The sequence below is a fragment of the Denticeps clupeoides genome, chromosome 2 (assembly GCF_900700375.1).
Source record: "Denticeps clupeoides chromosome 2, fDenClu1.1, whole genome shotgun sequence".
Classification (NCBI taxonomy): domain Eukaryota; kingdom Metazoa; phylum Chordata; class Actinopteri; order Clupeiformes; family Denticipitidae; genus Denticeps; species Denticeps clupeoides.
Window position 1 is genome coordinate 23,522,445 of NC_041708.1, and position 13,071 is coordinate 23,535,515.

Here is a 13,071-nt window from a genome sequence, read left to right on the forward strand (position 1 = left end):
CAAAATGGGTCAAAAGAAGGACTTGACAGGCTGAGAAAAGTCAAAAATAGTGAGATATCTTGCAGAGGGATGCAGCACTCTTGAAATTGCAAAGCTTCTGAAGCGTGATCATCGAACAATCAAGCGTTTCATTCAAAATAGTCAACAGGGTCGCAAGAAGCGTGTGGAAAAACCAAGGCGCAAAATAACTGCCCATGAACTGAGAAAAGTCAAGTGTGCAGCTGCCAAGATGCCACTTGCCACCAGTTTGGCCATATTTCAGAGCTGCAACATCACTGGAGTGCCCAAAAGCACAAGGTGTGCAATACATGGCCAAGGTAAGAAAGGCTGAAAGACAACCACCACTGAACAAGACACACAAGCTGAAACGTCAAGACTGGTCCAAGAAATATCTCAAGACTGATTTTTCTAAGGTTTTATGGACTGATGAAATGAGAGTGAGTCTTGATGGGCCAGATGGATGGGCCCGTGGCTGGATTGGTAAAGGGCAGAGAGCTCCAGTCCGACTCAGACACCAGCAAGGTGGAGGTGGAGTACTGGTTTGGGCTGGCATCATCAAAGATGAGCTTGTGGGGCCTTTTTGGGTTGAGGATGGAGTCAAGCTCAACTCCCAGTCCTACTGCCAGTTTCTGGAAGCAGTGGTACAGGAAGAAGTCTGCATCCTTCAAGAAAAACATGATTTTCATGCAGGACAATGCTCCATCACACGCGTCCAAGTACTCCACAGCGTGGCTGGCAAGAAAGGGTATAAAAGAAGAAAAACTAATGACATGGCCTCCTTGTTCACCTGATCTGAACCCCATTGAGAACCTGTGGTCCATCATCAAATGTGAGATTTACAAGGAGGGAAAACAGTACACCTCTCTGAACAGTGACTGGGAGGCTGTGGTTGCTGCTGCACGCAATGTTGATGGTGAACTGATCAAAACACTGACAGAATCCATGGATGGCAGGCTTTTGAGTGTCCTTGCAAAGAAAGGTGGCTATATTGGTCGCTGATTTGTTTTTGTTTTGTTTTTGAATGTCAGAAATGTATATTTGTGAATGTGGAGATGTTATATTGGTTTCACTGGTAAAAATAAATAATTGAAATGGTTATATATTTGTTTTTTGTTAAGTTGCCTAATAATTATGCACAGTAATAGTCACCTGCACACACCGATATCCCCCTAAAATAGATAAAAATAAAAACAAACTAAAAACAACTTCCAAACACATTCAGCTTTGATATGAATGAGTTTTTGGGGTTCATTGAGAGCATGGTTGTTGTTCAATAGTAAAAATTATTCCTCAAAAATACAACTTGCCTAATAATTCTGCACTCCCTGTATTCCATTGGCAAGATTTTGTAAGTGTACTTTCAGTTGCAAAGCTTCACACTAATTTTAATATTAACTGGGTGAAACTGAATTGGTCTGAAGGAACAGGTACATAGATGATTAAAACTGTGAATGACTGTATTGAAAGCTACTTGACTTGATCCAACATTGCGTGTCTATTTAGTTTATGGTCAAGCTCACATCTCTGCTCTATAAGAGTTGGGTTTTTTGTCCCTTTATGAAAAGTGTTTGAACAGCTGGTCGGAAACATAAAGTTCTGTGGTCCAGCTTCCCTCCCTCCACCGAGCCCTGACATTAATTCTCAGCTCCTCTGTCAAAAGTGATCCTTGTGATTTGATATGCAAATATCCCACAACTGGGAACCGCTTCACAAAAAAAGCATGGAGCACTTACCAAAATAGTTCTTCTGTGAGTAGAACCAGTGTTGGGAAATGTAATTTGTTAGTCTATTAAAAGTAAATATAGTCTAACTATTTCAAATACTATATAAAAGTAATGTTATTAATTACATTTGATTACTTTTGTAAATTCTGAATGAATATTCTTAACTGTTAAGCATTAGCCTGGCTGTGTTTGCTATAGCAGTACTAAACATTCGTTACTTCCAAACTCCTTTCAATATATACGAATTAACAATATTGTAATTGATCAACTTCAGTTGATCAAGATAATATAATAACTGCCACCACCAAGGTCAGACTTCAGGCCTCATTGTATTGTAAGATTCTACAGTTATTTGATTTAGCAGTGAATAAATCATGAATCATGAATCATGAATATTACAGCAAGTAACTGAAAGGGATTAAATACTTTTTTTGTAATTAAATCATGTAGCACTGTTGCGTGTAACTCATTACTCCTTAACACTGAGTAGAACACTGGTTGTTATTTATCATATTATCTTGTCTCCATAAAAGGGGAAGATTTACCTGAACTGTAACAGAATTACGTTGCCATCCACAGTAGCCATTTTCAGTAGCGTAGCATGAGTTAAACTGGTTACATTTTTTTCGCAGATTCACAACATTTTCAATGGCGACGCATTTAACAACAGTTTTATAGGCAATATTGACTTGTAAATGTAACCCACTTAAAGTAGACATGAAGAAAAGGTTGGTTTTATCCTAACTACTTGTTGTTTGAATCGAAACCTAATGTCATGGTTGTTGAGATGCCCGCCCTGCAGGGGGCAGTGTGACGCGGCCGAGGAAAGAACAGACGAGGGAGAGAACGAGAGAAGGTGAACGAGATCGGCAGCGTGTTAGCACGCTGGATATAGAAACTTTAGAAAATAAAACGAAAAGAAGAAATAACAGTCTTTTATTTTATTTAAAGTAAAGTTAGATGAAACCGAATATAGTATTTGTTTCAGGTTGTGTATTTTTTTTGACTGAGACTATTTTGAGTGGAGAGGCCGCGCCGTAGAAGAGGACGGCGGCCCAGGAGAAAACTGCCGTGGAAGTGAACGTGTGCAAGAGAAAGTTCTCGTCGGCAACGTGGATCATTCCAGGACTTCATTCTTCGTCCAGGATACAGATAAGCACGGGAAATCACGCCATACATTTTTTTATGGAAAAATCATACTACCCGGGTAGATGCTTTTGAGTTTTTGTTCTACAATTTTCTTTTGTTTTTTTTAGTGGACCACGTTGATTATCTTTTCTTTTTGGGATTGATGGACATTTTGACTCTTTTGGTTTTGTGGGTGGGTCGAGCTCTGAGTTCTTAATTCATGTTTAATAAATGTTCTGTTTGAACTAACCTTTTCTACTCCTCCTTTGAGCCCTGATCTTAGAAGAGGCACGGTCTAGTGTAAAAACTATATGTGTGTAGATTGTGCCCCTTACATAATTTGGCGAGCCAGCCAGGAGGAGTAGCGGGTTATTTAAAACATTGTTACACTGCTTGTTAATTTAACTGAGAGACAGCATTTTTAGAGACAATATTTTTTTCCCATTGCATTTACTAAGTTTTATTGGTATTTCATTGAGAGTAGCCATGGATTCTGTACATACTTATGGTGTAAATTTAAAGAACGCTATTTATGTTGAAGGCATTACATCATTTGATACTGATGAACAAATTACAAAATTCTGCTCATCTTATGGGGCTGTGAACAAGCTTCTTAGGATTAGACAGACCGGTCAAGAGAATGGTGTTAAAGCTCTGGTAGAATTTGAGTCTGAGGAATCTGTCAAAAACTTGGTTCCCAATGTACCACTATATCTTCCTAGTGCAAATGACCCTGACGTTATGTGGCGTGTGGATAGAGCATATAGAGGGACCTCTAGTCTTAAAACATCCACACCCTCAGCAAGACCAGACCTTTCAAACTCCAGTGACAGCTCAACCTCTGCTAATGAAACTGATTCTGATGATGATAGGACCCCTTTAATTTATAAGCGATGCGATAAGTCCCACCTAGCTCAAAGGCCTTCCCGTAGGAGTGCAAATCAAACACCGTTACAGCTAATGTCCAATCCAGCTGGAGTTAGCCAACCAAGCAGTGACATTCTAAATCCACCCGATGTTCAGAAGATCATTGTGGAGCATGTCATAAGGAATGATAACACAAATGCTTCAAACCAGGCATCCAAACGTCTTCGTCCTTTTTCAGGAAAATTTCCTAAGCCCCCAGGTGAGGCTGATTTTCAGACATGGTCACTTCATGTGGAACTTATGGTTCAAGATAAAACCCCTGTCGACATGCAGCGCCGTAAAATTTTAGAAAGCCTTCTTCCTCCAGCATCTGACTTAATTAGACAACTAGGCCCAGATGCAGCTCCATGCGATTATGTGAAACTCCTTGAATCAGCATATGGATTAGTAGAAGATGGGGAAGAGATTTTTGCAAAATTCCTTAGCACTCATCAGAACACAGGAGAAAGAGCCTCGGAATACTTGCAGCGGCTGCAAGTGCTAATTTCCACAGCTATACGGAGGGGTGGCATTGCCAAAGCAGATGCCAACAGACAATTAATGCGTCAATTTCAGCGAGGGTGCTGGGATCAGTCCCTTATTCTGACATTGCAGTTGGGGTGTAAAACAGAAGCGCCTGATTTTTCTGACTTCCTACTGCAGCTTCGAACAGAAGAAGACAGGAGAGCTACAAAGCAGGATCGCATGCAACGTCATTTCAGCAATACAAAGATCAAATCTTCTATGAACATGCAACTCTTGAATGATCCACCTTCTTCTCATGATGCAAATGCAAATGTTCTCCAGGCATACATTACAGAAACTGAGGCTCTGCGTAAACAAGTTGCAGAATTAAAAGTCCAGCTCACCAACAAAAGAGAACAAAGAAAGCAGAACTATGTCAAGAAACACCACACTCCTGCTCAGGAAACCCCATCAGCTAAAGTAGCTGAAGTTCAAGTTCAACAAACAGCACCGAAACCCATGCCAAAAGCTTGGTTCTGTTTTAAATGTGGAGATGATGGCCATTTAGCCAGACAATGTTCAAATCCTCCAAATAAGCCCTTGGTGGACCAGAAATATAAGGAACTGAAAACCAAACAGGACAAATGGCAATCCCAGTATGCACATTTAAACTGGGTGGGGTTGCAGTAGAGGGACTTACTGTGACCCAAAGGAAACCAAGATGTCCTTCCCAGAACCAAAGGACTGAAACTGTCAAATGCGTGACTCATTCTCAAGTTCAGCCAGTAGAGGGTACTTTTCCAAAGGGTTTAGTAGGGCCAAAATGTACTTCAGTTGTTACCATTGAAGGAGTCCAGTGTGAAAGCCTTCTAGATTCAGGTTCACAGGTTACCACAATTTCCAAATCTTTTCATGAACGTTGCCTACCACACCAGCATATTTCCCCAATTCAAGATTTATTAGACATAGAAGGTGCAGGTGGTCAGGAAGTGCCCTATTTGGGTTATATCCAGGTCAGCATAGATTTCCCAAAAGCTATCATGGGGAAACCTGTAAAGATCCACACTCTTGCACTTGTCGTGCCAGATCACAGAACTAATGTGCATGTTCCCTTGTTGATAGGCACAAATACTTTAGATCTCTTGTATGAACAGTGCACATTGATCCAGAATGGGAATGGGAAACATGTGATCAAAGACAGTTGCCGCTCTCCATTGGTGAGACACTTGTATAACAGATTCAAAGTAAACCAACAAAAAGGTTGGGTGGCCACTGTGAAGCTCCAGAACAAGAAGAGTTTTGTTGTTCCTGCTGGGGAAAGAGTAGCTTTGAAAGGATATGCTAAACATATCCCAGTAGTAGCCGATGGGACTCTCTTAGTGGAGCCCCCTCAGTCAAACTTACCACCTGGTCTCTTGTTCTGTAGCTATGTCATGACAAGCCCCACATCTTCTTCTTCTTTAAAAGTACCTGTTTTGGTTAAGAACGAAACTTCACATGATATCAGAATATCAGGAGGTCTTAGCATTGCCAGCCTTTCTTTTCCTAAGGCTGTTTCACCCTTGTCTTCTCCTGATGCCCATGTCAAAAAGGGTGCGTCTGCCCAGTCTCCATCTGGTACATCATGCAACGCTGTGCATGTGTCAGATCTGGGTAGTTTCACTTTTGATTTTGGGGACTCTCCGTTATCTGAAACATGGAAGCAGAGAATTACGGAGAAATTGAATTCACTGCCAGAGGTTTTTGCATCTGGTGATCTTGACTTTGGTCATACAGCCGAGATAAAACACAGAATACGCTTGACTGACCCATCTCCATTTAAACAGAGACCCAGACCAATTCATCCTTCTGATTTTGAGGCTGTCAGGTGTCATCTGAAGGAACTTCACGATGCTGGCATCATACGTGAATCAGAAAGTCCTTTTGCTTCTCCAATTGTTGTTGTTAAGAAAAAGAACGGTGACATCAGGCTATGTGTAGACTACCGTAAACTGAACAGACAGACCATCAAGGATGCGTATGCTTTGCCAAACATAGAAGAAGCTTTTTCAGTCTTAGCAGGGTCAAAGTGGTTCTCCATTATGGATCTCAAGTCAGGCTATTATCAAGTAGAAATGGAGGAGGAAGATAAACATAAGACTGCATTCGTGACACCTTTAGGGTTCTGGGAATTTAACCGAATGCCACAGGGAGTCACCAACGCACCCAGTACTTTCCAGAGAGTAATGGAAAAATGCATGGGAGGGATGAATTTAGGAGAAGTTATGGTCTTTCTAGACGATGTCATTGTATTCTCAGCTACACTTGAAGAACATGAGGACCGACTACTCCGTGTTCTCCATAGATTGAAAGATTTTGGCTTAAAACTTTCACCCGAAAAGTGTCAATTTTTTAGAACATCCGTCAAATACCTCGGGCATGTGGTATCTGCAAAGGGGGTGGAGACCGACCCAGCCAAGACTGCTGCTTTGACAACATGGCCAAGGCCTAACAACATTAAAGAACTGAAGTCTTTTCTTGGATTTGCAGGTTATTACCGGAGATTCATAAAGGACTACTCCAAAATTGCAAGACCTCTTAATGACTTGACAGCTGGGTACCTTTCCCCAAAGAGAAAAACAGTCCTTTTCCAGAAGAACTCAACCCATCCGATGAGTGTGATCTTTAAGAAACCTTTTGATGAAAAATGGACGTCAGTCTGTGAAGAAGCCTTTAAGACTCTAATTCACAAGCTCACAACGGCTCCGATCCTTGGGTTTGCAGATCCCAAAAAGCCTTATGTTGTACACACAGATGCAAGCACTCAAGGCTTGGGTGCTGCTTTATATCAAGAACAGGAAGGCAGATTGAGGGTCATAGCTTATGCAAGCCGGGGACTTAGTCAATGTGAACGACGATATCCCGCACACAAGCTGGAATTTCTCTCTTTAAAATGGGCGGTCACAGAAAAGTTTTTTGACTACCTATATGGAGTGAGATTTACAGTAGTTACGGACAATAACCCATTGACATACGTATTGAACTCTGCTAAACTTGACGCAGCAGGTCATCGTTGGCTTGCATCTCTTTCGAGCTTTGACTTTAACATCCAATATAGAGCTGGGAAGAAGAATCAGGATGCAGATGGTCTTTCAAGGCGTCCACACCCCAGTGACCAGCACCAACCTGATCATTTCTCTCAGGATGAGGAGAGTCGCATTCAGCAATTTATTGCTCAGTTTTTGAGAGACAACAGCGAAGCCCACTTCCCGCATGAAGCAGTGAAAGCGGTGTGTCAGAGACATCAGTGTAATTCAGCATCAAGAACAGGATCAGACACAACCCACATACCGGTACTAGTTGAATGTCTGTCAATTGAGGCCTCTGCAATTCCTGCAGAGTTCTGTCAAAGTGATATCCTTGGGTCAAGTACATTGCCGCAAATATCACTTGAAGATTGGGTAAAAGAGCAACACCAGGATCCAACCATCAGTAGAATAATAGACATTTTGAAGGCAGGGAAGCGACTCACATACAGGTTAAGGTGCCAGGAAGATAGAGAAGTTCAGCTGATGTTGAGAGTAATGGATCAGTTAATCTTTTCAAATGGGGTCTTGTACCGAAAACGTATAAGCCAAGGTCAGCCTTTCCATCAACTAGTCCTTCCAATGAAATACAGGAAGACTGCATTGGAGAATCTTCATGATGCCGTTGGACATTTGGGCATCGATAGGACACTGGACTTGGTCCGTGCTCGATTCTATTGGCCACGCATGGCCATGGATGTCAGCGAAAAGGTCAGAACATGTGAGAGGTGTATCCGGAGGAAAGCACAAACTGAGAGAAGTGCTCCTCTCGTGAATATAAAAACCAGCCGTCCCTTGGAGCTGGTGTGCATGGACTACCTTTCTCTGGAACCTGACGGAAAGGGCACTAAGAACATCTTGGTAATAACAGATCATTTTACCAAATATGCAGTGGCAGTACCGACAGTAGACCAAAAGTCTAAAACTGTAGCAAAGGCTCTATGGAGTAATTTTTTCATCCACTATGGATTTCCACAGAGATTGCACAGCGATCAAGGTCGTGATTTTGAATCAGCACTGATCAAAGACCTTTGTGCATTACTTGGCATAAAGAAAACAAGGACGACACCTTACCACCCACGTGGAAACCCAGTGGAGCGATTCAACCGAACGCTTCTGGAGATGCTCGGAACACTAGAAGAGGGAGATAAAGTAAGATGGAGAGATTTTGTTCAACCTCTTGTTCATGCATACAACTGCACAAAGAATGACACCACAGGATTTTCACCATATCAGCTGATGTTTGGTCGCCAACCAAGACTCCCACTCGACATAGCATTTGGACTGGACCCTGAAAGGAACAGTAAGCTATCTCACTCAGAGTATGTCAAAAGATTGACTGAGCATTTGACAGAAAGCTATCGATTAGCCACTGAGAATAGTTTAAAGAATGCTTTGCAGAACAAACAAAGGTTCGACAGTAAAGTGAGAGAGTCCACCCTGGCAGCAGGAGACAAGGTCTTGGTACGGAACGTCGGCATCAGAGGGAAACACAAAATAGCTGACCGTTGGAGTGAGACAATATACGTTGTTGTTAAACAGTTTCAAGACTCCCCTGTCTATGTTGTTGTCCCTGATTCCACAGATGGACCAGAAAGAGTTCTGCACAGAGACCTGCTTTTGCCATGTGGTTTTCTTCCTTCCGCTGTAAAAGATATTCAACCCAAGTTGAGGTCCAAACAAAGACCCAAGAAACCGTCTCACTCAGAACCTGAGAGAGCTGAGGACAACGAAGAACTGTCTGAAGTGGAAGATGAGGATGAGTACTATTCCCTTTTTGATGAGCATTCAACATTTAGGAGAAATGTGCTGGCTAGCGACAATCAAAGACAAGAGGAAACACCTCAACTTGGAGAGCACATTGAGGAGAATAGTGAACTCCTTGACAATCAGGAAACAAATGTGAGCCTTGATGTGTCTACATTGAACCCTGCAGCTGCTACGTTTAAGCCTGTAAATATAAATGTTGACAAAGGTAGTGAGGCAGTTCCTGTTTTTTGCTCGCCTGTGCCAGAGCCAAACAAGATCGAAACAGCCACCCAGGATCTTCTTGATTCTCCGACCATGGATCTCAGTAGGGATCGTGATCCAAGAAATGGGAGACAACCTGACTCTGAATTGATTGAGGAGGCTGGAGATGTGCAAGAACAGAATGAGTCAGAAAGCGTTGACATTGCCCCTGAGACACAGGTGCCATTAAGAAGATCTGTCAGAGACAAAACTGCTCCAAAAAGGCTAACCTATCCAACCTTAGGGAACCCCCTAGTCATGGTTATGCACTCAATATTAGCAGGGTTAGATCAGGCCCTCTCCCAAACATTTGATTCTATGCCTTACATAGGTCAATTAGAACCCCTAGCATCTGAAGTAGTGTAGGGTGCAACATGCAAGGATGCATGCAGGTTAAGGGGGGGAGGATGTAACCCACTTAAAGTAGACATGAAGAAAAGGTTGGTTTTATCCTAACTACTTGTTGTTTGAATCGAAACCTAATGTCATGGTTGTTGAGATGCCCGCCCTGCAGGGGGCAGTGTGACGCGGCCGAGGAAAGAACAGACGAGGGAGAGAACGAGAGAAGGTGAACGAGATCGGCAGCGTGTTAGCACGCTGGATATAGAAACTTTAGAAAATAAAACGAAAAGAAGAAATAACAGTCTTTTATTTTATTTAAAGTAAAGTTAGATGAAACCGAATATAGTATTTGTTTCAGGTTGTGTATTTTTTTTGACTGAGACTATTTTGAGTGGAGAGGCCGCGCCGTAGAAGAGGACGGCGGCCCAGGAGAAAACTGCCGTGGAAGTGAACGTGTGCAAGAGAAAGTTCTCGTCGGCAACGTGGATCATTCCAGGACTTCATTCTTCGTCCAGGATACAGATAAGCACGGGAAATCACGCCATACATTTTTTTATGGAAAAATCATACTACCCGGGTAGATGCTTTTGAGTTTTTGTTCTACAATTTTCTTTTGTTTTTTTTAGTGGACCACGTTGATTATCTTTTCTTTTTGGGATTGATGGACATTTTGACTCTTTTGGTTTTGTGGGTGGGTCGAGCTCTGAGTTCTTAATTCATGTTTAATAAATGTTCTGTTTGAACTAACCTTTTCTACTCCTCCTTTGAGCCCTGATCTTAGAAGAGGCACGGTCTAGTGTAAAAACTATATGTGTGTAGATTGTGCCCCTTACATAAATGATTAACTAACAATCTGTTTGACATAAAGTCAAGCATTGCGGGCCAGTGGTGGCCTAGCGGTTAATGAAGCGGCCCCGTAATCAGAAGGTTGCCGGTTCAAATCCTGATCCGCCAAGGTGCCACTGAGCAAAGCACCGTCCCCACACACTGCTCCCCGGGTGCCTGTAAATTTGCGGTCAGATGATGCGATGCGTTTTAGCATGAAAATGGATGCTGAGGCGGTGAAACGACGGTTACTTCTAACATTCTGGTTGCTCTAAAAAAAATGTTGACCTTGATTAGAATCTCTACTCCATGGCTACATCTACACGGTCTATCTGACTGGCCCAGGCTGTGCAGGCAGCATGTGCACTTTCAAACGTACTGGAATACCACGGCCAATCAGAGGTGGGCTCCGCCCTTCATGATCTCTGATTGGTTTGGAATACAATATGGACTTTCAGAGTTACAGACTTTTTCACCTGAACGGCTGGTTGCACCTGTGTGACCTCCAATTAATTTTTTTTTTGTTGCACCATTTGGAAATTAGATTGCATGTGTGACCAAATAGAGTGTGTCACACTCTGGAGCCCTTTGTGGTTAATGCAGTCACTGCCCGTGATCCCGGCACATATCACATTTTGTCACTGTATCTCATTATTTCAGTTAATATTCTGGAATATTTCAATTCCATACATACTGTCAAAGCACACCTGGCAGGCCTAAAGCATCTGACAGTCAGGGGTTGCAGGACTAGTTGCTGCTGATTTTAATCGATTTTGGTCTCAGTCCTTGTGTAACTTGCTTGCTTTTTTCTGTGATGAAACAAAACGTTCTCCAACGTTTTTTGATATTCCCCTTCGTTTAAGAAGGTGCCACTCGGCGCCAATGTGGAGGTGGCGCAGCTCTTCTTCTCTTCTCCACAGATATGTCTCTGTTTTCAGTTTGCAGAGTGGTGCCTGGACTACGGAACACATGGCTGCCGCATCCCAGACCGGCCATACTCGCTGTTCGAAGGTGAACATCCTCCCATGAAGTGACCCCTTTCTGTCATGTATCTCCTCATGTCCAATTTAAATTATGTTTACTGAAAATCTTTGCTGCTTATGGGTAGAAAATGGGAGGCTTTCACAGACATGCAAAGATAATTGGGGGGCACGTAGGACTGGAATGATGATCAGGGCTGTGCTTTTTGATGTAGAGGAGTCAGGAGAGGAGGAGTTCAACCTTTTTCAGTCCTCCTCTTAAAACTTTAATAAAAAGAAATGTTTTATGCAAATAATATTCCCATGCTTATTTTCCCAGGCTTTTAAAAAAAAAACCAAAAAAAAACAATACCATCAGGTAATTGTTTATTTTAAGGCCACTGGAATAATACTCTAGTACAGGGTCTAACTTCTCAACATGCCATCTGTGTCCGCTGTGCCACCTCAAACTCGCACCGTCATGTACTGGGTCGCCATGGTAACCTGCCACTCCGCACTGTGTGTGAGTTGTGGACAGAGAGTGGTGGGCGTGGTCCTTTAGAGTGTGAGGTGCAGTAGCTGTGGGTAGAGCTTTACTACAGCCCAGTTTGGTATGTTACCATGGGGAAAAGTGCATAAATAAAGTTGTTAAGAGACACTTGTGTATATTGGGCAATGCACTTAGTTGCATATCTTTTAATATATCAATCATGATTAATTGACAAAACACAGTTGTGTAAATGTTGTAAATGTATTTTATCAAGTTAAATACTATAAATAACAACTGTTAACACTTTCAGCTTTACACCCCAAATAATTTATTTCCTTCTTTCTGCCTTACAGGGATGGCAGGGGCCATACATTTCCTATCAGACCTGGCCCAGCCCGAGGCCTCCTGCTTTCCTGCTTTCGAACTTTGACACAAACTCCAGGGAGGGCGGGGAACGAGAATGGGAAGAGGCACTGAGATTCGGGAAGGTCCATGGGACCACAGGAATTCTCTTAGGGTTCTTTGGTTTGAGGAAAACAGGATGCCCCTCTTGGCCTTCAATGTAGGGAGTAGATGGTCCTTTTTTTTCTCTTCTCAGACTGACACAAAAAAAGTAGAGAAATTAACCCCTTAAGCCATTCGCCTATAACTTACTGCTGACGCCTTGATTCTTGTCTGCTACGCTCAGTTTCTGTCTTTTATTTCCCGAGCTTTAATGTCATTTCTTTCCTTCTTGTTGAAGCTTTCTGTTTTTTGTTGGGGGGGGGCTGACTTGCTTTAGTTGTGCGTGTAAAGCCTCCCTGCATGCTGGTGTGCGGCCCTACATCTTGGCCTCTGTCTGTAATCCAGCCCGCTCGTGTCTGTCCCCGTGTCCCCGTTCCTCTGTGACACGCCGAGTCCCCACCCCTCTCGTCACTGTCTTCAGCATGCAGACGGTGTTGGAATGTGTCCGCCGCATGACTCCAAACCAAACGTTATCCGCTTCTGTGTGTGTTTGTGTGTATGTGTGTGTGCTGTCTGTCGTTCGTCGCCACGTTTACGTTCTGATCCAAGTCGACTTCCGTACGGTGAATAAGACTGACTGATGACCTTTTCATCTTGATGTTTCTGCAGGCAGTGTCACTAATGAATGTTTCAATAAACCGGTCGCTCATTTA

At 42.8% G+C, this 13,071-nt stretch overlaps 1 protein-coding gene across 2 annotated transcripts in view; it reads left to right on the forward strand.

Annotated features, from left to right (window-relative positions):
- Window positions 1–13,071, forward strand: part of lancl2 (LanC lantibiotic synthetase component C-like 2 (bacterial)) — a 34,174-nt gene extending 21,103 nt beyond the window's left edge. For both annotated transcript variants that reach the window (XM_028965001.1, XM_028965011.1), the window contains exons 8-9: window positions 11,404–11,476; window positions 12,268–13,071. In XM_028965001.1, the coding sequence (XP_028820834.1) occupies window positions 11,404–11,476; window positions 12,268–12,344 (150 nt within the window). In that variant the 3' untranslated portion in view covers window positions 12,345–13,071. The remainder of the gene's footprint in view (window positions 1–11,403; window positions 11,477–12,267) is intronic.